General features: G+C 42.1%; 2 protein-coding genes across 2 annotated transcripts; one reads left to right on the top strand and one right to left on the bottom strand.

Annotated features, from left to right (window-relative positions):
* Positions 1-3,598: 3,598 nt before the first annotated feature.
* Positions 3,599-9,235, bottom strand: nop53 (NOP53 ribosome biogenesis factor). Its single transcript, XM_004075457.4, has 12 exons — positions 8,766-9,235; positions 8,193-8,269; positions 7,994-8,096; positions 6,894-7,093; positions 6,411-6,466; positions 6,243-6,338; positions 5,564-5,665; positions 5,322-5,486; positions 4,922-5,097; positions 4,130-4,196; positions 3,778-3,854; positions 3,599-3,698 (listed from the first exon to the last, which is right to left on the bottom strand). The coding sequence occupies exons 1-12, from the start codon at positions 9,158-9,160 to the stop codon at positions 3,638-3,640; spliced, it is 1,575 nt and encodes a 524-aa protein (XP_004075505.2). The 5' UTR covers positions 9,161-9,235; the 3' UTR covers positions 3,599-3,637.
* Positions 9,236-9,561: 326 nt separating this feature from the next.
* Positions 9,562-17,419, top strand: LOC101155705 (histone H3-like centromeric protein CSE4). The gene is made up of 7 exons (XM_023961865.1): positions 9,562-9,682; positions 10,808-10,951; positions 11,018-11,171; positions 11,263-11,388; positions 14,859-14,998; positions 15,065-15,218; positions 16,258-17,419. Exons 2-7 carry the CDS (start codon positions 10,824-10,826, stop codon positions 16,384-16,386), a joined length of 831 nt encoding a protein of 276 aa, XP_023817633.1. The 5' UTR covers positions 9,562-9,682; positions 10,808-10,823; the 3' UTR covers positions 16,387-17,419.
* The last annotated feature ends 568 nt before the right edge of the window (positions 17,420-17,987 follow it).

Raw genomic sequence — 17,987 nt, forward strand, 5'->3', positions numbered from 1 at the left:
TATCGTTTTTATCAATATGTTTACTTTTTGATTCTCATTTTTATTCATTTTTATTTCCGGTGCTTCCTCAGCTGGAACCTCTCCCTCTTGGACGGCTGCTGTTCAGCCGCTGCGGCTCTGGGTGGGGACCTGCATCACCGCTTAGCTGTGGTGGAGCGGTCCCCGCCTGTGATGTTGCATTTGGCTGTCTATGCGGCTGTTCACAGGGGGGGAGGTTCCAATTACTAGCGTTTCCCGCATCATGTTTTTGTGCTCAGCATATGTTTTACAGCCTATTTTTCATTGTCATTTCCCATCAGTTAGAGAGTGGGAGGTGTGAAAGGCGTGGGGGGCTAGGTACGGGGAGGGGGGCCCTATTATTTATTTATTTATTTATTAATGCTTGCTTGTTTTTATATTTTGTTGTTTTAATGTAAAGCACTTTGTGTTATATTTTTATATGAAAAGTGCTTTATAAATAAAGTTTGATTTGATTTGATTTGATTCCTGCGAGACTGTCATCCACATATCTTTTCCATGATGAGTCTTGCAGAGTGGGGGAGTTGTGGTCATTTGTCCTCCATCAATAAACTGCTCATTACAGCTAATAGATCATCTGTCTCTGCTGTGTTCTGTTTAGATGTTGTTTCAAAGCAGAAATGAAGGATTTTAACTCGGAATGTGACAATTTATTTTAACAATGATTCGATTCACATCCTAATGTGTGGTCCCTGATAAGATTCAGTCGATGTTGGTTCATTTCGAACAATCCGATTCACTGACCTAAAATCGATCCAGGACATTTTTAGCCAAAAATTCAACCTGTGTGACTCAGAGATAAATACCTGGGTACTGAACAGTGCGGGTGAGGTTTTCCATGTTCTTAGAAGATTCTGCCACACTCTATGGTCACATGTCTGTGTTTCCGCACCTTGGACTGGAATGATGACTTGATCATTTTTTGCTGCCATCATGAGTGTGTTGTCCGTGGGATGTCACTCCATCATTTTTATGATACAGTAAAGTAAATCTACATGCCTCAATCCAAATGGTACTTTCCTACATCGATTTATTATTGCTTTATCTCATTTTGAAATGATTTTTAATGATAAAGTTAGATCTGATTCGATTCATGAGATCATCAAGAGCAGAAAAAAGGTTTATTTATCCCCTTTTAACACAAAACTACGACCATTTGATACATTTAAATTCAGTTTGGTTAGTGTAGCCTTTTGGTCAAAGGTAGTGAAGACTCAGAGCCAGATTTATCAGTCTCCAGGCGTTACAGGTTCGACATTTATAAAATGATTTTATTCAAATATTTGTCATGCATTATAACTTTAACATGCATCTTTTGCAGTTCTGAACTTTTTGAAATAACTTTTTCTGAGCAGAAATCTTTGTGCTCAAAACAATCCGGAGATGTTCATGTGAATCATCCTGCAGGACTAAGCTTCATGTCTTCATGTGTGTGCATCTGTGTACGGGGGGGTGTCACCTGAATGTTCATGTAAAAACCTGCAGTTTCACAGCACAGCTTTGGACTTTAGGGTGGAGGTAGTGAGTGCAGCAGCAGAATAATGCAGACGCATTGTCGTCATGCCAGATTGAACAACACACACACACACACACCCACCCCTGGCCTCACGTGTGAGACACAGAGCTGCCAGATTGCCCTGACGTGGGGAAGAAGGGATTACGAGTGTGCAGTCACTCATTACAGAATAGATTACTGCTCTGGTCTGAAGAGTGGCATCTGAGACGGACTGTGAGGAAACAGCATGACCCGGTCTGTGAACGGTCCAGAGCTTCTGAACGGGTCAAACACTTCTATCCTCAGAAGCAGCTTCCAGAAAACCTGCATGATCCAAACACTGAAACACATCAGACTCTGAAATCTAATAACGTGTATGTATAGCTAACATTTATGTTTAGATGCACTAAAATGTTTGCATTCTCACAAACCGCACAGCTGCTCCTGAGGAGACCATCAACAACTCAGCTGTGATAAAAGGTTTTCTAAGTTTTCTCAAAACACACAATTTAATGCAAATTTACAACAAAAACTTAGATTGGAGGATTTTGGTAGAATGTTCTGCTGTCTGATAAGAGTGCAGTCTACCCAGGAGACATTTGAACTTTAAAGAACCACCTTAACCAAAAGGATAGAAACTGGACCAAACGACAGAAGAGAGCTCCTGAAGGCGTTTGATAAAAAATGTGCTGGGCATGAAGAGTCAGAGGATGAGAAAATGTAGGTGTGACGGTGAAGCTTGTCCGGTGTTATGCCTCCCAAGAGAAAGTCTGGACAGGAGATGGATGAGCAAATTCATGGTACCTCCAGAGGGTAGAGAATGGTGATTGGAGCAGACATGTGGGTGAAGGAAACGGAGAGGAAGTGTGGTGTCCAGGACAGGAATGCAGAAGAACAGATGATGTTAGACTTACTAATGACATGGTGATATCATTTTTATTATGGGATGTGCAGTCAATCTTACCAAGAACCTGAGAGCTTCTGGAGATTATTTAAACAAAATTTAAAATCCTACTTTTTAATATCTTCACAAAATGAAATGTTTGTTCAATAATTTTTCTAATTTCTTTGTTCTTTTATTTTGATAAAACAAATTCTGTAAATTTTCTTGTTTTTGTGTGTTTTTTCTATTTTTTTTCATTAAACTTGAAATATTTAATATAGTTTATGTTGTTTGCAATTTCTATATAAATCTAATGTTCCTGATGGAAATCAGAAACATGTTAGTCATTAACTGTACGAGAGAACTGAACTGATTGAACTCAAGAGTCACTGGCTCCAAGAAGCCAAAACTCCATAGACTTCTATAGATAAACAGCTATCACAGTCTTTCCATTTGTCATAATAACCACTCATTCCTTTTTTTAACATGTTCTTGCTAATCTTTTTTTAATTACATTTTTCTTTAGCAAAAAATGGCAACTGAATTGGCTTTATGTCACTGCGAGCCAGAAGTAAGGCGAGAAGAAGATGAAGAGCTGAAAGACAAAAGGTCCTAAGAACACCTGCGGGAGTCTGGAAAAGTTACTGAGAGGCAGCAGACATTTCGCAGGAATGGAGTAGAGTTCTGGTTCTATTTATAAGAATAGAGATGTTCAAAGAAACGACAGGGGCCACAGTAACATTGTGACATCACACATGAACACCTTAAAACAGCATATTTACCTCTAAACACACAAAAAAGCAGCTCAGACGGATCAGAGTCAGAACAGCATCAAAGTTCTACTTATTTTAAATACTCTTTTCTTCTCATCCAGATGTTAAAAGGAGCGAGCAGAGGCTGAGGTCTGCTTCTTTCAGCACATTCAGTAAACTCAATTCTGATTTTTGGACAGAGATTACTAAACTTATCTGCTGCAACCAGATTTCATCAACAAATATCTGCAACGGCTGAAAAACCAAAGGTGGAGCAGAACTTTGCTGGGAATCATCACCTGAGCCCTTGGTCTTCTGCGTCGCTGAGCAGGCTCAGCTGTAGACCAAACCCCTTTTGATGATCTCACGCAGATCGAGTTATAAAAGACTAAGTAATCAACCAAACACAAGAGCAGCTGCTGTCCTGCAGAAAGAAAACGGTCAACAGGATTCTGTTGATGAGATTTTATTGACATTATTTTGACAGAGTCATGTGATTTGTCGAAAGGCTCTTTTCTCCACGTATTTGACCTTGAGTCTTCTCTTGAACCTGAAAGGAAGCAGAAGAACAGGTCAGCTGGCAGACATGGATCCAGACAGCAGTGAGGACTTCAGGCTGATGGCCTTACTTGGCCCTTTCTCTGGGTTCAATGAGGTTCCTCTTCTGCAGACTCTTGAAGCGGTCCTTGAGAACGCTGCCCTCTGGCTGCAAAGTCGGGATATTACAACAAATAAGAACAAATGCAAGCAAATCTGCTCAGCCAGGGTGATCTACTGCCTACATGTAATCCCATTCAGACCACAAAAACCAATCCCAGGTCTGGACTTATCAGAAGTAAAGGACTGGACTATCTAAGGAAAGTTAGCTGGAAGGAAAAGTGGGTCTGAGAAACAGCTATGCTGAAATAAAGACACCACATGAACATCCACACTTCACTGAATCCTGGTGAGCTCGAGGCTTCGTGGAGGTAGAGGATGTACCTTAAGTTGTCTCAGGGATGCAGCCAGTTCATCACTCAGCTGGACCTCCAGGTCCTGGGCCTGGAACCTGTGAGGAAAACCACATCTCACTTCCATGTATCTACAGTCCTGCAGAAGCTGCAGGAAAATGAGCTCTGATGACTGCCTTACAAAATAAAAGCCTTAGACTCTGATCTGAAGAGATTTGAAGCACTTTCATGAAGACACTTTGGTAAACCATTGACCTATTATTAAATCAGACTGGATCTTTTCAATGATATAGTATTAGAATGGAAGCATTTCTATAAAGTTTAACCTGTGCAGTAGTATAAATGTGATTTTAAAGTGAAAGGATGTAAACATCCCAGAATGCATCTGCAACTCCTCAAAAGGATGCTGCTTGGTCCAAACTAAGGAACCAGAAAAAAAATGAATTTTTATTGTTACTTTCAAAAATAATAAAACTTTGTTAATTAAAAAAGGAAAAAGATGACTTTTTTTTTTTTAACATAAATAACTTTTAGAGTTCTGAAAGGATCTGAGATCAACATAAGACTTTCCAGCAGCGGAACATTTTAATTAAAGACAGTTAAAACCCAAAATAGGAAAAATGAAAATGTTATTTACTGACCATTTTATTTCTGCTGGTTTTTTGTGACTTAGTTAAACCTGTTTTTACTGAGAAGACTTCAAGCACTGATTCTGGAGCAAATGTTCTTATGCCTGAACTTTTATCTCATCTGTCCTCGTCGTCTGTCCGTCTGCACTGATTCATGCTGATGTTGACTAAAGGTTTTGAATCCGGAAACGTACTTGAGTCTGCCGAGCCGTCTGGGCAGAGCCTTCTGGGCCTCCTGTCTGGCCTTCCTCTTCATCCGTCTGGCTTTGGTCTGCAGCTCCTGCTGTTTGATGGAGCTCTTTATGGAGCGGAGCTGAAAGAGCTGCTGCTGCCGCTCCGTCTGCCGTCTGCTGGCCTGCTGCTGCTGCGTCTAAAAACCATTTTAGGATAAAAAGAAGCTGTAACGCCTGAAGACATGAGTTATTTCTGGTGGTTTGGTTTTCTTTAAGGTTCTACCATCAAAAGGCTTTCAGGGAAAAATCATGGAGAAAGCTCCGCAAAGGGAGAGTAGAGCAGCAGAAACGTCAAAATAACGCTCTAGCTGTTTTAAACCTTAGCATCTGTCACCGTGGTTACCACAAAACAATGACAGACCTTCATTTTTTCTGCTTTCTCCTTCTTTCTCTGCCTCTCTGTCTTCTTCGCAGCCACAGCTATGGCACCCAGTGCTGAGTTAGCTTCATCCTCGTTAGGAGCGGCTGCCTCGTCCTCATCCTCATCTTCTACCAAGCCTTCAACTTCTTCGTGAAGGATCGTCTCCTGCACAAAGACACCAGACATGTCAAAGGTTACCGTGCACACAGACATGCAGCGACAGCAGAGATGATGGTCTGCACCTCTGTGGCTCTGTCCTCTTTTCGGAAAGCCAGCTGTCTCTGGAGTTTGTCTTCTTGTTTTTGCTTCTGGACCTCCACATCGTGGGCCTCCTGGAGCAGCGCCTGAAAACACACAAAGTCTTCGTTTGAACCAGCCTGATCCGACTGAAACGACTGCAGATTATTTCATTCAGTCCACCGCCTCCAACAACTGTCTGGCTCAGAACCATCAAGTACAGAAGCTTTAAAGCAGAAGGGAAAAGACTAAAGGAAGTAAAACTCTTTACAGTGCAGCCATTCTGCTGCAGGTCTGTTCCAGAACCAGCATTTTACCTTGAGAACAGACTAATTTCTATCAAAATCATGGCCGCCGTGAGAACCAGTTTATACAGCAACACTGAGGGAACTGACCAACAGGCATCTGCTGCTGCAACAGCCCCCCCTTTAAACAGGGTGTATTCTTCAACGCTACACTTCACCAACACGGACTTCCAACTGAAAATATCCATCATCCGAGCAACAGCAGGACAGAAACACGAGGTTTTTGATTAAACCATTAGGAAGCTTCAGAGCAGCATTTTCACCCCCATTCCTGAGAAAGAGCTTCATCCTTCATCTTTGGTCTAGGTAAAAACCTCCGTTCTTTCATGAAACAATCGTCTTTACACGTCACTCCTCACGCAGCAGAGCTGAGACTCACCTGGTGGGACAGGAAGTCTGGGTTGTAAGACCCCCCAGGAGCAATGACCTCCACAGCTGGGAGCACAGACGGTTTCTGGTTCAGCTTCTCTGGACGCTGATGGAACAAATAAGTTATTCAACACCTGCACCCAGAAGGTTTCCCTCTGATGGAGCCGCAGTGACTCACCTGAACCAGCTTCTTCCCCGTCTGCTGGAGATACCAGGGATCAGCCGAGTCGGTCACTGCGATGAAAACAACATCAAATCATACTTTTCACCAAACCGTCGCTTTGTAAAAACAGGATGAGTTAACAAAGATGGGTTTATGCTGCAGCATTTGGACTTTTCTGGTACCAGCTCTGGATGAGCTGCTGGTTCCTGAGAAGCTCCTGATGGAACCCAGAACAGGCCATGCAGGTTAAAAAAAAATGAGTGAAGTCCAATGTTGGATCTCCAGACACATGAAATCCCATTTACAGTTAGAAGTCCTGTTCTCTGGCAAAAACATGAAAACTGATCGTTGTTCTAGTTCATCCTCAGATCCCAGATGATCGTTCACACAACGCTCATCTGAGCTCCACGTTGATCTTCACATTTCCACAGAGGAAATACTGTGAGCGCAAGGATGGGATCATCACCGGACGCCATCACGCTGACCCTCCCCACTCACCTTTTTCTTCTCCCCACATGGCGTAGAAGTCTCTGTCGGGGTTGTTGTTGGCCTCCGCCTTCTTCACCGTCTTCTCTGCGGGCCGCCTGCTCAGCAGACGTCTCTGTCGCCGTGGTAACACACCTTTAGCCGCCAGCTGCTCTGCCTTCTGTGCGATCCGGCGGAGCTTCTTGGCGTTTGGCTGCTGGTAGGCCGTCACGCTGATGGTCAGAGGACAAGGTCATTTACTGTACCGAGAGACAAGCGATGCTACAGACGAAGTGATGGAATGAAGACGTTATGGGGTGAAGATGTGAAGGGGTCATGATGCAACAGGGATTCTAGTGTCTTCTGTATCTTGAAGTCCTCAGAGTTTTCAGCAGTTCCGGTCCTCTGAGCTCCTGATCCTTTTCCATGAAAAGACTGCATAGGTTCTTGCTGCACACAGGTGTTCCCACGTTGGATCAACAGGTCCAATCAGTAGATTTAATTACTAGTCAAATCTACTCTAATCAATTCCTTCCCTCGTGGAAACTCAACCGTATTGTTTGACCCGACTTGTCCACCATAGTTAAGGTCAAACCAAAACCTTTAGCATTGTTTCTTCTCAGTTTCATTTGCATGTTCATGGGACCAAGATCCTAAAGCTTCAGACACCAAACTTACCGTACTCTCGTAGGGCTACAAATATTTTTGGAGAAAATCCCTTCAATTTTCAAATAATTTTTCATGTGAATATGGATCATAAATAATCAAAAAGACCAATGCTACGGTTTCCAAACTCTCTCACATAACTAGTTATCACCTATTCTTACTAGTTAATTTTTTTCCAGTTAATAGTTGCACTGTTTTTATTTGATTTTTGAAGCTACTTCACATAAGAGCTCTGTTTAAGTATTAAATTATAAAAGGTGTATTAAAAACATAGGGAGCAACCTGGATTTATAACAATTTTTCATCTTTTACAAAAGTATCAGATCAGTACTGATCTAACGTAAAGTAGTCTGATCTAGTGTAATCTAGTCTGATCTAGTGTAGTCCTGATCCACTGTCTATACAGGGTAAATTGGCAGGAACATCATGGTTTATCTTCAGCTTTAACACCAGGTGAGCATACTCACTTTTTAGGGGCCGGAACCATGGAGTCGTGCTGAAGGATCAGGTCTATCCTAAGAGGGCGCTGAACTCTTCGTTTCCCCTTTTCCGCTTTGACGGGTTCTGCTTCTGCACACAGGAACGCGACCAACAAAACCATCAACACCTTCAGTCGGCTGAGAAGCAGAAATTGGATCATCCTGGAGTATGCAAACAAACCTTTACCTTCATTTCCAGCTTTATCCGTCTGACCAACGTCCAAAAAGAACAAGCTGTCATCTGGCTTCTCAGACAGTAGACCCCTGAAACACCAAACATGAACAAGAACCTTCACAACTAAACCAACAAAACAAACGTCTCGTTGTAGTACAAGAACAGTATCGAAGGCCAAAGAGAAGCTCCATGGATGCAGTGAACGAAGATACGTTTCTGTGGGGACCCCTTTAAGAGACAGCTGGAAGCAAACAAGTGGCCCGAATGATGTTCTATAACAGAAGATCTCTAAAAATGTCATCTGGACTGTGCTTTGTCAGAGTTAATAATCCAAGAGGTTTCTGCTGTGGAACCATCCTGGATGAGTGAGGCTCTGTACAGAAGTTCTCAACATTTTGGATCATCAATGACGCCCCAGAGTCACGTGAAACCGTGTATTTCGTTAACGTATTGATCCATGGATTCTAATAGAAGCAAACAGGAAAGTTACTTCGAAGATTTGCCAGGAATCACGTGCTTTCGGTACAAATAAAACGAACCCTTCGACAGAGTGAGACTTCTTGCTCCACGGACACACACACTCACCCTGTCGTCCTCTCCTGATGTCTGATGTCTTCCAAAAAGTCCTCCACGTCATGGATGTCACTGTGTCTGTTCCAGTTTTTTTTCTTGTTCTTGTTGACGCGTTTTCTTCGGCTGCTGACCAGCTCCGAGGGCTTGACGTTAGATTTCAAGCCTAAAAAACCGGGCTGAGAAACCGCGACACGTTTCAGCCTCCTGGCAGCCGCCATTTTGAAAGGACTGGGACGAAGAGGGGAGGAGGGGGGGAGGAAACAAGAATTCTTCTTCTGCTCTGAGGGCGTTGGAAATGTCGCCACCTGCAGGAATAGATGCAGAACAGCACAATAGGAAGAACGAGTGCTTTTTCTTTCTTTCTTTTTTAAAACATGTTTTGGCAAATTATTATTATTATTATACATTGTAAAGTTGATGTTTTGGAAGTCTGAATATAAACAAAATTTGGTTAAATGTAATTGAACTAGAATGTCATTGTAGGTATAACTGATATTATAAACTAACTAAATAAAAGTTTGTTTTTTAACAAAAAAACGAATTGTGAATTCCGGTCAAATGCTGGAATTCACTTTCTTAAAAATACTTTTGAGTAAAGTCATTGTCACATTAGTGCTACTGCCTTATTTTTCTGTGTTTACATTTACATTTTTTTAAACAAATGTTTCAAATAACAAAAGGGTTTTAACAAAGCATTACAAAATAAACACGTTTTTCCTCTTCAAAATGGTTTCAGATGGATTTCTAAAGTTACAGCTGGTGTTTATGTTTGTGCCCAGTGCATGATGGGAAACGTGTTTCCAGTTGCTGGTCTATGTTCATTTTCTTTTTTTCCTGCCCTCCTTCATTTTAAGCTGAGGACAACGCGTCGCAGACAGGAACAGTAAAATTCTATTTTCCAGCGAAAATCTTTCAGTAAGTTTTCAAAGGTAAGTATAACTATTAAAACAAAACATCACAGTATTTATTATTGTATTGTTCTGTCGAATAGATGTTATAGTGTGGTAGATTTTCGATCAAAAAGCGAACGCTGAGCAGTTGAGCTGTTTTCCGAGTCGGAGCGAGAGACCAGAAGGACTTATCATCTGCTCGGACTACATTCGAAAATGCGCCAAAAGTGAGGGACCATCTGACAAAAATGTGTTCATCAATCGATCCCCTGACATGTACAGAACAATCCTAAATTCACATTTTCCATTTGTAAGCGCCGGTGTTTCTGTAATTTTGTCGTTTTTCTCATCTCGCCCTTCGCTCGCTACAACGATTTTTTTCCCCTTCCCGTTTACATTCTTCAAGCCAGAAGCCAGCCATCATCTGGCGAGACGCTCGTTTACTAACACCGCACAGCAGACGTGGGCGGAGTCGCTTGGTTTTCCCTAAAAATAGCGCATTATAGTTGAATATAGCTAAACACGTGGACAACTGGGTAGTCCTTTCAGAGAATCGAACTAACCCATGTCGAATACAAGAAGGGTGGGGGTTTTAAATATATCGGCTCGTGATTGGAGGAGAGGCTTACATGGTCCCGCCCTGTGGATGGGTGTAGAGATGCTAATTGGTTAGTGGAGGAAGAGCTCCTTTACGATTGGATTTCTTGTTTGTCATTTATATAAAGCAATTACATAATCTTATAGTGCACTATTAAAAAGAATTTAAAACTGAAGTTAAAAATATATATATTTTCGTTTATAATTTGTGCCTTGTTTTTATATTTTTTTGCATTGTATTTTTTTATGGTGTTGACATTAGGACCCTAAGTGTTTAATAAAACTATTCTATCTCAGAATGTTAAAGTTTGACCTGCATGAATTAGGATTCTGTGTTATATGAATGTTATGGCTGCATTTCTTTAAGGCAATTGAAGTAAAACACATTGATGTCATATAAAAAATGGATGTCCTAACAGAGGACATGAAGTTGGCGAATGTTAGGGTAGAAGATGTCCATGATAGAGTGAGGTGAAAAAAGATGATTCGCAGTGGCGACCCCGGATGGGAAAAGCCGAAAGAGAAAGAAGTAAAACACATTGATGTCATATAAACCTTTCTCTGCAGGTGATCTGTAGGAAACATGGCTCGTACCAAGCAGACTGCCCGTAAGTCCACTGGAGGCAAAGCTCCACGTAAGCAGCTGGCCACAAAGGCTGCTCGGAAAAGTGCCCCCTCCACCGGAGGGGTCAAGAAGCCCCATCGCTACAGGTGAGAGCCCTCATCAGGTGTGTTGGTGCCGGGTTCAGACCGTAGACATACCTGTCTTCCTCACAGGCCTGGAACCGTGGCTCTGCGAGAGATCCGCCGTTACCAGAAGTCCACTGAGCTGCTGATCCGCAAGCTTCCCTTCCAGCGTCTGGTCAGAGAGATCGCCCAGGACTTCAAGACAGACCTGCGTTTCCAGAGCGCCGCCATCGGAGCTCTGCAGGTTTGCGGCACTGTCTAGAAGAATTCTCCTTTATTTCCTTGATTCAAGATTTCAAGATGTTTTTGTGTGTTTTTACACCAACCATCCACAGGAGGCCAGTGAAGCTTACCTGGTGGGTCTGTTTGAGGACACCAACCTGTGCGCCATCCATGCCAAACGTGTCACCATCATGCCCAAAGACATCCAGCTGGCACGCCGCATCCGTGGCGAACGTGCCTAGGAGAATCCCCGCGTCATGATACGCTTCTTTACTTGTTTCTTCTTCTGCTTCCTTTTACACTCAGTAGTTTGGTTTGAGGTTCTACAAATATATCATATCATTGTGATGACCGTCAATGTCCAATCATGTCTTCTTTGGTGCTACTAGAAGCAGATTCTGAATAGCAGTTTATTCTTCTATGTTCAGACTTTGAATGATAGAGCCACTCAGCAGTTTTACTGAGGACACAGCAATACCTTGTTACCATAGTAACTGGGGTGTTTCTGCAGGCAACAATTCTCTCTAATTTGAAATGGGAATAGGAAGTAGAGTAAAGATCGAAGTTTTCATTTAGGGAATAGCATGTACTTTGACATAAGTTTCAGTTTTTTTTTTCTTAGACATTAGTTGTAAAAGTACTGCGATTTCTGTTTTTTTCTGTCTGTATTGTTATTTCTACTGTTGATGTTGATTGTTTCAAAGAGCAGAAGCTTGATTCTAGTTGTCATTGAGAAATAACTGCATGGTTTGACAGACTAAAAGCGGCGTATATGTAGCAGACCTGTGTGATCCTGTTTTCATTTTTCAGCCAGGTGGTGTTTTTGTTCTTCTCTCAGGTTGATATGATAATCCTTTTTTTTTTCTACTGTTTTATGTTTTTAGTCATTTTTAAGAGGAAATTCTTGTACTCACATTCAAGCATAATAAAAGTGATTTTTGTGGTTGAAAGCTTCAAATTGACAGTTTTTATTTTTTAACAGCTGTTTTTTTCCCCCCCAGCTAACTTGTTCAGATGTTCAGCAGCCCCAGATGGTGAGAGGAAATGAGCCCCGAATGTTAAGAATAGGGCATGTCATGGAAACACATGTACTCATAATCAGTCAAATTCATGTGGAAACAAAGAACGGGTGAAAATGAAACCTGGAGTTGAATACTGAAAGTTGAATACTTTTTATGACATCAGTAATGTTGCTTAATCCAGGAAGCAGATATTTGGTAGTGAAATATGATGAATCATGAACCCAGACAGGCAGGGAGGACTGCTTCACAGCATGAAAGGCTTTCCAACACAACTTCAGCAGGTTTCGTGTCCAAAAACCACACAAACTAATATGTCCAAAAACTTGAATCCACCCTGCATTGAATGAACCTGATGAGTAGACAAGGGGAGGGGACTTATTACTTTAAGGCAGTTTGAGAGCATAAAAGTCTGCTGCACAGTTTCACGGCGATGCTCTCTAAATCAACCTGATGTGGCCTTGATATCAGATTATTCTGTCCCATGGAACAAAATCCCATGAAGTTCCAGTAGGGGTTAGGGTGCCAAAAAAATAAATTAAACGTTTTTTATTAAAGTAGGCTTCCTTTGAGGGTGATGCCTTCAAAAGCCGCACAGCATCAGTTCTTCAGTACTCCTGAATTTCCTCATATGCTACTTCCTATTTGAACTTCCAGATCTTTGTGGATTTATGGATCCTCTGTTAAACTTAAAACTTTATTTAAAAAAAATTAATATGTTCAAATATAGATTTTAATGGTTATTCTGAGATTAGGTTTGGTTTCCTCTCAGCAGCTTCCCATCTGATACTCTGGCCCATACAATAACCTTACCAACCTTTAGAGAAGGGTTTCTGAAGGAGCAGCACCAGTTTGAAAGTATTTTAAATATTTACCCCTCCAAATAGACTTATGGTGCAGTTAAATTTAACTTCGTTGGTTTAAGAACGAAGAATTAAAAAGGATTTTTGTCATCATATGACCCAGTTTTTCTGTAAAAGTTGTGCTCCTGCAGGTCTCTTAGATTGGTCTTGGAATGAACTAACCCACAGGCAATGCAGGAGTGTTTTGAATCACTTCTGCATTCTGGGGAGAGGGATGTTACATTACATCAGAATTGAGTTTATCTACGATACACATAATTGAAGAAGTGCTGTTTATGTGCTTCTGGTGGTCTGTGGGGCCTGCTGGGGGCATGTGCATAGAACCACCTTTATCTCTTAAAGCCAGCTGGTATGGGATAAAGTTAGGGGTTATGGATGATAACCCAGTTGTCCGTGAAGGTAAAGCTCTCTGTAAATAAATAAATTTAAAAAAATGTTTTATTTGCAAGTCCACATTTTTGTACCATCTCCTTCACCATACAGAATGTTTATAAATTATAACTACAGCTGCAAACCGTCTCCAGCTGGAGAAAAACAGTCAAAAAACGGACGAAAACATCAAATATTGCTTTTTCCAGTTAAATTATTTTCTAACTTGATGACCGTTTCACTAACATGTTTGATAACAGCGGTTGAAACGGTCCTTATCCAGCAGCGTCATACTTATCGAAGTGTTATCGGTAAACCCGATGAGTACTGTTGCATTGTGGGATACATGATTGACGCGGCGGCCATTTTCCCGCTGATCGCCTGTTTCCATTGTAGAAAGGAGGAACAAAATAGAGACGCGCCGCTCACTGTATCCCCGGTAAGGCTCCTCACTTGGCTTATAATACGTTTAAATTGACATAAAAATGTTTTTGTGTGTAAATAATTACATTTAAATTAAACATTATTTTGTTTTTCCACACGGGGGTAACAACAAAAAGAGAAAGTCGAAGCGGCGGTGAAACGCCGTCTTCCTGCCCGCCGTTCTGATCATGCGGAATTCTCTTTCAAATTATGCGCCCGTTCTTCAACTCGGTTCTACGCAGCCGTTAGCGCTCTTTTCGCCCCCTAATGGGGTTCTACTCAGTCCTGAAAACCTTCTCCGTGTGATTGTTTTATCGAAAAGAATCACAGAAGAGCCATTATTCCGTAAATGAAACTAATTCAAGCAGCGCTTCTGCCCTGATTCTTTATCCCGATTGCCCATCAAACCGCCGCCATCATCACAGCGAAGTGGGCGGGTCCAGCGATGGTGGGGTTGAGTTGTTGATCCCGCCTACTATAAAAATCCGACATCCTTATTGGCTGCTCGTTTATTGTTTGGTTTGGGGTTTAGTGTACTGACCAATAATAGCTCAGTAATATATTTGCCGTTTGTCATGTTATTTTTTCTTTCTTTACTTTTTGAAAAGTTTATCTCCTTCATCCGGGATGGATCCAAAGCAGAACAAGTTTTAATAACTTCGTCTGGTCTTTGTTTGAGGACTATAATTAACCCTTAATTTGAAATTATTTCTCAAATCAGATTCCTAATATTTTAATTTAGTTTTTTTTATATATGTAAAAAAATGCTTCTTGAGAGTGTATGAATTGAACCTTTGTGTCCATATTTATTCCATCAAATGTATGTCAAAGTAACATTTATTAGCTAAGTGTTGCTAGTTGAAATTCATGTTCAGCTCATCTTATAGACACTAAGCTGGGAGCTAATGCCCCCCTGCTTTGCACTCAGCTTTGATGGGTTAGATGGGAGAGGGGGAAACCACTAAATGTTTGTCTGGAACTGCAGATTTTTAATTTATTTTCGATTTGTTTCCCCCTGATGACCTCTGCAGGTGATCTGTAGGAAACATGGCTCGTACCAAGCAGACTGCCCGTAAGTCGACTGGAGGCAAAGCTCCACGTAAGCAGCTGGCCACAAAGGCTGCTCGGAAAAGTGCCCCCTCCACCGGAGGGGTCAAGAAGCCCCATCGCTACAGGTGAGAGCCCTCATCAGGTGTGTTGGTGCCGGGTTCAGACCGTAGACATACCTGTCTTCCTCACAGGCCTGGAACCGTGGCTCTGCGAGAGATCCGCCGTTACCAGAAGTCCACTGAGCTGCTGATCCGCAAGCTTCCCTTCCAGCGTCTGGTCAGAGAGATCGCCCAGGACTTCAAGACAGACCTGCGTTTCCAGAGCGCCGCCATCGGAGCTCTGCAGGTCAGTGTCACACTTTTACACCTCAGACCACGGTTCCCACAGGGTCTTAAAAAAGTCTTAAAAACCTTGAATTTGAACATTTGAAAATACGGCATCAAAAAGCATTAAAAAATTTTTACTTTTGACATCTTGGTCTTAAAAAGAGTGGAGTTTAAAACTTTTTCCATCTGACTGTTTTAGTCTAAAACTATATTTTTTCTCGTGTTTAGTATTTGCTGCTTTAACACTCATACAAAAGCAGCTGCAAGAAACTGTCCACCAGGCAGCATTTTCTCTTATCATGTTAGCGTCTCTGTGGTTTTTAGTGTCTTGTCATTGCTACAAAATGTGATATTTATGCCCCTTTCTCCTCTCATGTTATTCACTAATTCTCTCACTGAGCATGTGCGTGCTACAGCAGGATACGTTTGATTTGTTGTGCGGCGATGCTCATTTCTTTTACAGTCAAGGAGGCGTTCTCGCTGTTCAAATTGGAGGTCGTAAGTTTGCAGCGGGACAAGAAAACCAGTAAATGATTCCTGCAGTTTTCTGAACACTTGTGATCGATAGTTCAAGATAAAATCTTATGCTATGGTAGAAGTGAAACATGCAGCAAAAAGATTCATTTCAAGTCATTGAAAAAAGACCAATGCAGGGAAGATTGTTGAGGAGGAAGACTGCAAGACATTTGGTAAAAGGCGTCAAATTTTAGATTCTAAACAAAAATATTTTGTAAGGGTAATTTTCAGAAATATAAAAAGGCTTTCAAGAATTTGAGGAAAATGAATCCATTTGGAAAAATTAAGATAAAACTAAAAAAATTGTGAATAACTTCTAATTTGGTAATTGGGGAAAAGTCCAAATCAACAGAAGAGGAAAGAAGAGTCGACGGTGGGCTCAAACAGAGCTCCGCCCCTTTTGTCCTAACACAGGACATGACTCCAGTTCTTCAGGGAAACCCAGAATGAACTGCTGCTGTTAACTCTGTGGCGCTCATCCACACTTCCTGGTGTTAATCAGCTGTCTTTTGCCCCCCCCCCCCCCCCCCCCCCCCCCGTAGGAGGCCAGTGAAGCTTACTTGGTGGGTCTGTTTGAGGACACCAATCTGTGCGCCATCCACGCCAAACGCGTCACCATCATGCCCAAAGACATCCAGCTGGCACGCCGCATCCGTGGCGAGCGTGCCTAGGCACTGTCGTGGTTTTTCCTTTCTTTCCCTCACCTTTCTATCCATCCGTCCCCCCCACCCCCGCCCCTGTTCTGGTAGTGTGTAGAGAAAAGCTGATTCTATTATCATTAAATTATATAGACATGTTTTCTTGGTGCAGCATCGCCTCTCATCTGGTGCATGAACCCACTCTACGGTGAGGAGACCTCTGTTTTTGGACCGCGTTTGTTGGAAGAATGTTTGGATGACGCCCATGTCAGGGGTCAAAGAGGAGGGAAGGGAGGGGGTTTCTTCTGCTAGGGGGAGGTCTGCTCTGCAGCAGGGTGCTGCGTGTGTCTGCATGAGCATAGAGCAAACCGACCATTTACTCTTCTGTTCACATCATGTTCACACCGATTTTTATTTGTTCCTGTTTGATATAAATTCACACACGTGAACTTCAGTCTATCCATTAACAACAGAAACGGGGAGGAGCTTAAACCACCACCGCACAGAACCGCAGGGGTGGGGGGCATTTTCTACTCACATCTGATGCCTTGGACGGATTCTGACACCCGAGTACCAGTACTGGTTCTGACAGCAGAGTAGAAACCTGTTTTCCAAGTGGTTCCAACCATCATGGAAGCCTCGAGGCTTCGCCATCACAGACTTTTATAGCCGAGACTTGCAGGACCTTTTTTACTGCAGAGGTCCGTTAACATTCTTAAAGTCTTGAACTGAGGTAATTTTTTTAAAGAGACATGGGCTAAATGGATAAAGCATTTTAAATTGGTGTCCAGGATTCAATAACATACATCATGCATGTATGTAGACTCCGTGCATCCCCGTCTTCTGTTCCTCCTTTGAGACCTTTTGAGCATCTGCTTCTCAGGACGACTGTTTAACCTCAAATGCAGCCGTTTCTTTTTTTTCTGTTTGTTTCTTGTACATTTCTTTTTCTTTTTTTTATTTTAAAGATAATATCTGAAACATTTGTAATTTCCATATTTGTCATATAAAGTGGTAATAAATGGATGTTACACAACCTGTGGTGCAGAAGTAAATCCAAACAATACTGGGGTGAGTTATTGTTGATGGTCGACTACATAAAAATAATGTTTTTAAAGGATTTTTTCCTATAGTTGTCACATGTGTTTCGCCGCTAGATGGCGGCAGAGTTTCAATGTGGACCTGTTGACAGGATCCAGTGGTCTTTCATTTGGTTTTCTTTGTGTTTGAATGGTTCTACAAACAGTTGTGGTCCAAAAAGCAGACCAATGGGAGCTGACATGAAGAACCTTCATCACCATCATGGAAAACATCTTCACCTGTTAGAAGTTCAAATGAAACGCTCACACCGACAGTCCTCTGGCACGGCACACGCTTTGTAACACCAAGACAAACCGTATACAGTAAATCGATGACGTCCACGCATGCTGGGACTTTCTGTCAGGACTGCGCATTTGTGCATGTTCTCTCATGCGTGTGTGTCAGAAACACTCCCAGCAAATAACTGCAGGGTGTAATTACAGGCGGGGAAAATGTGCACGCAGCGCCACCAAGTGGCTGGAATAGTGGACAGGAACACGTGTGCATATAAACTGGAAACACTGGAAGTCAAAATGGGAAACACTTCCGAAGGT

This window comes from Oryzias latipes, chromosome 13 (assembly GCF_002234675.1).
Source record: "Oryzias latipes chromosome 13, ASM223467v1".
In the NCBI taxonomy this organism is placed as follows: domain Eukaryota; kingdom Metazoa; phylum Chordata; class Actinopteri; order Beloniformes; family Adrianichthyidae; genus Oryzias; species Oryzias latipes.

What these genes read in the sequence shown, in the direction of transcription:
- nop53 (XM_004075457.4), bottom strand. Translation starts at nt 9,160, where the DNA reads ATGTATAATAATAATAATAATTTGCCAAAACATGTTTTAAAAAAGAAA. An exon ending in CATCAGGAGAGGACGACAGG is followed by an intron (nt 8,270 to 8,765) that starts GTGAGTGTGTGT and finishes TTGGTGTTTCAG; the next exon opens with GGGTCTACTGTCTGAGAAGC. An exon ending in CATGTGGGGAGAAGAAAAAG is followed by an intron (nt 6,467 to 6,893) that starts GTGAGTGGGGAG and finishes TTTTCATCGCAG; the next exon opens with TGACCGACTCGGCTGATCCC.
- LOC101155705 (XM_023961865.1), top strand. Translation starts at nt 10,824, where the DNA reads ATGGCTCGTACCAAGCAGACTGCCCGTAAGTCCACTGGAGGCAAAGCT. An exon ending in AAGAAGCCCCATCGCTACAG is followed by an intron (nt 10,952 to 11,017) that starts GTGAGAGCCCTC and finishes TCTTCCTCACAG; the next exon opens with GCCTGGAACCGTGGCTCTGC. An exon ending in GCATCCGTGGCGAACGTGCC is followed by an intron (nt 11,389 to 14,858) that starts TAGGAGAATCCC and finishes CTCTGCAGGTGA; the next exon opens with TCTGTAGGAAACATGGCTCG.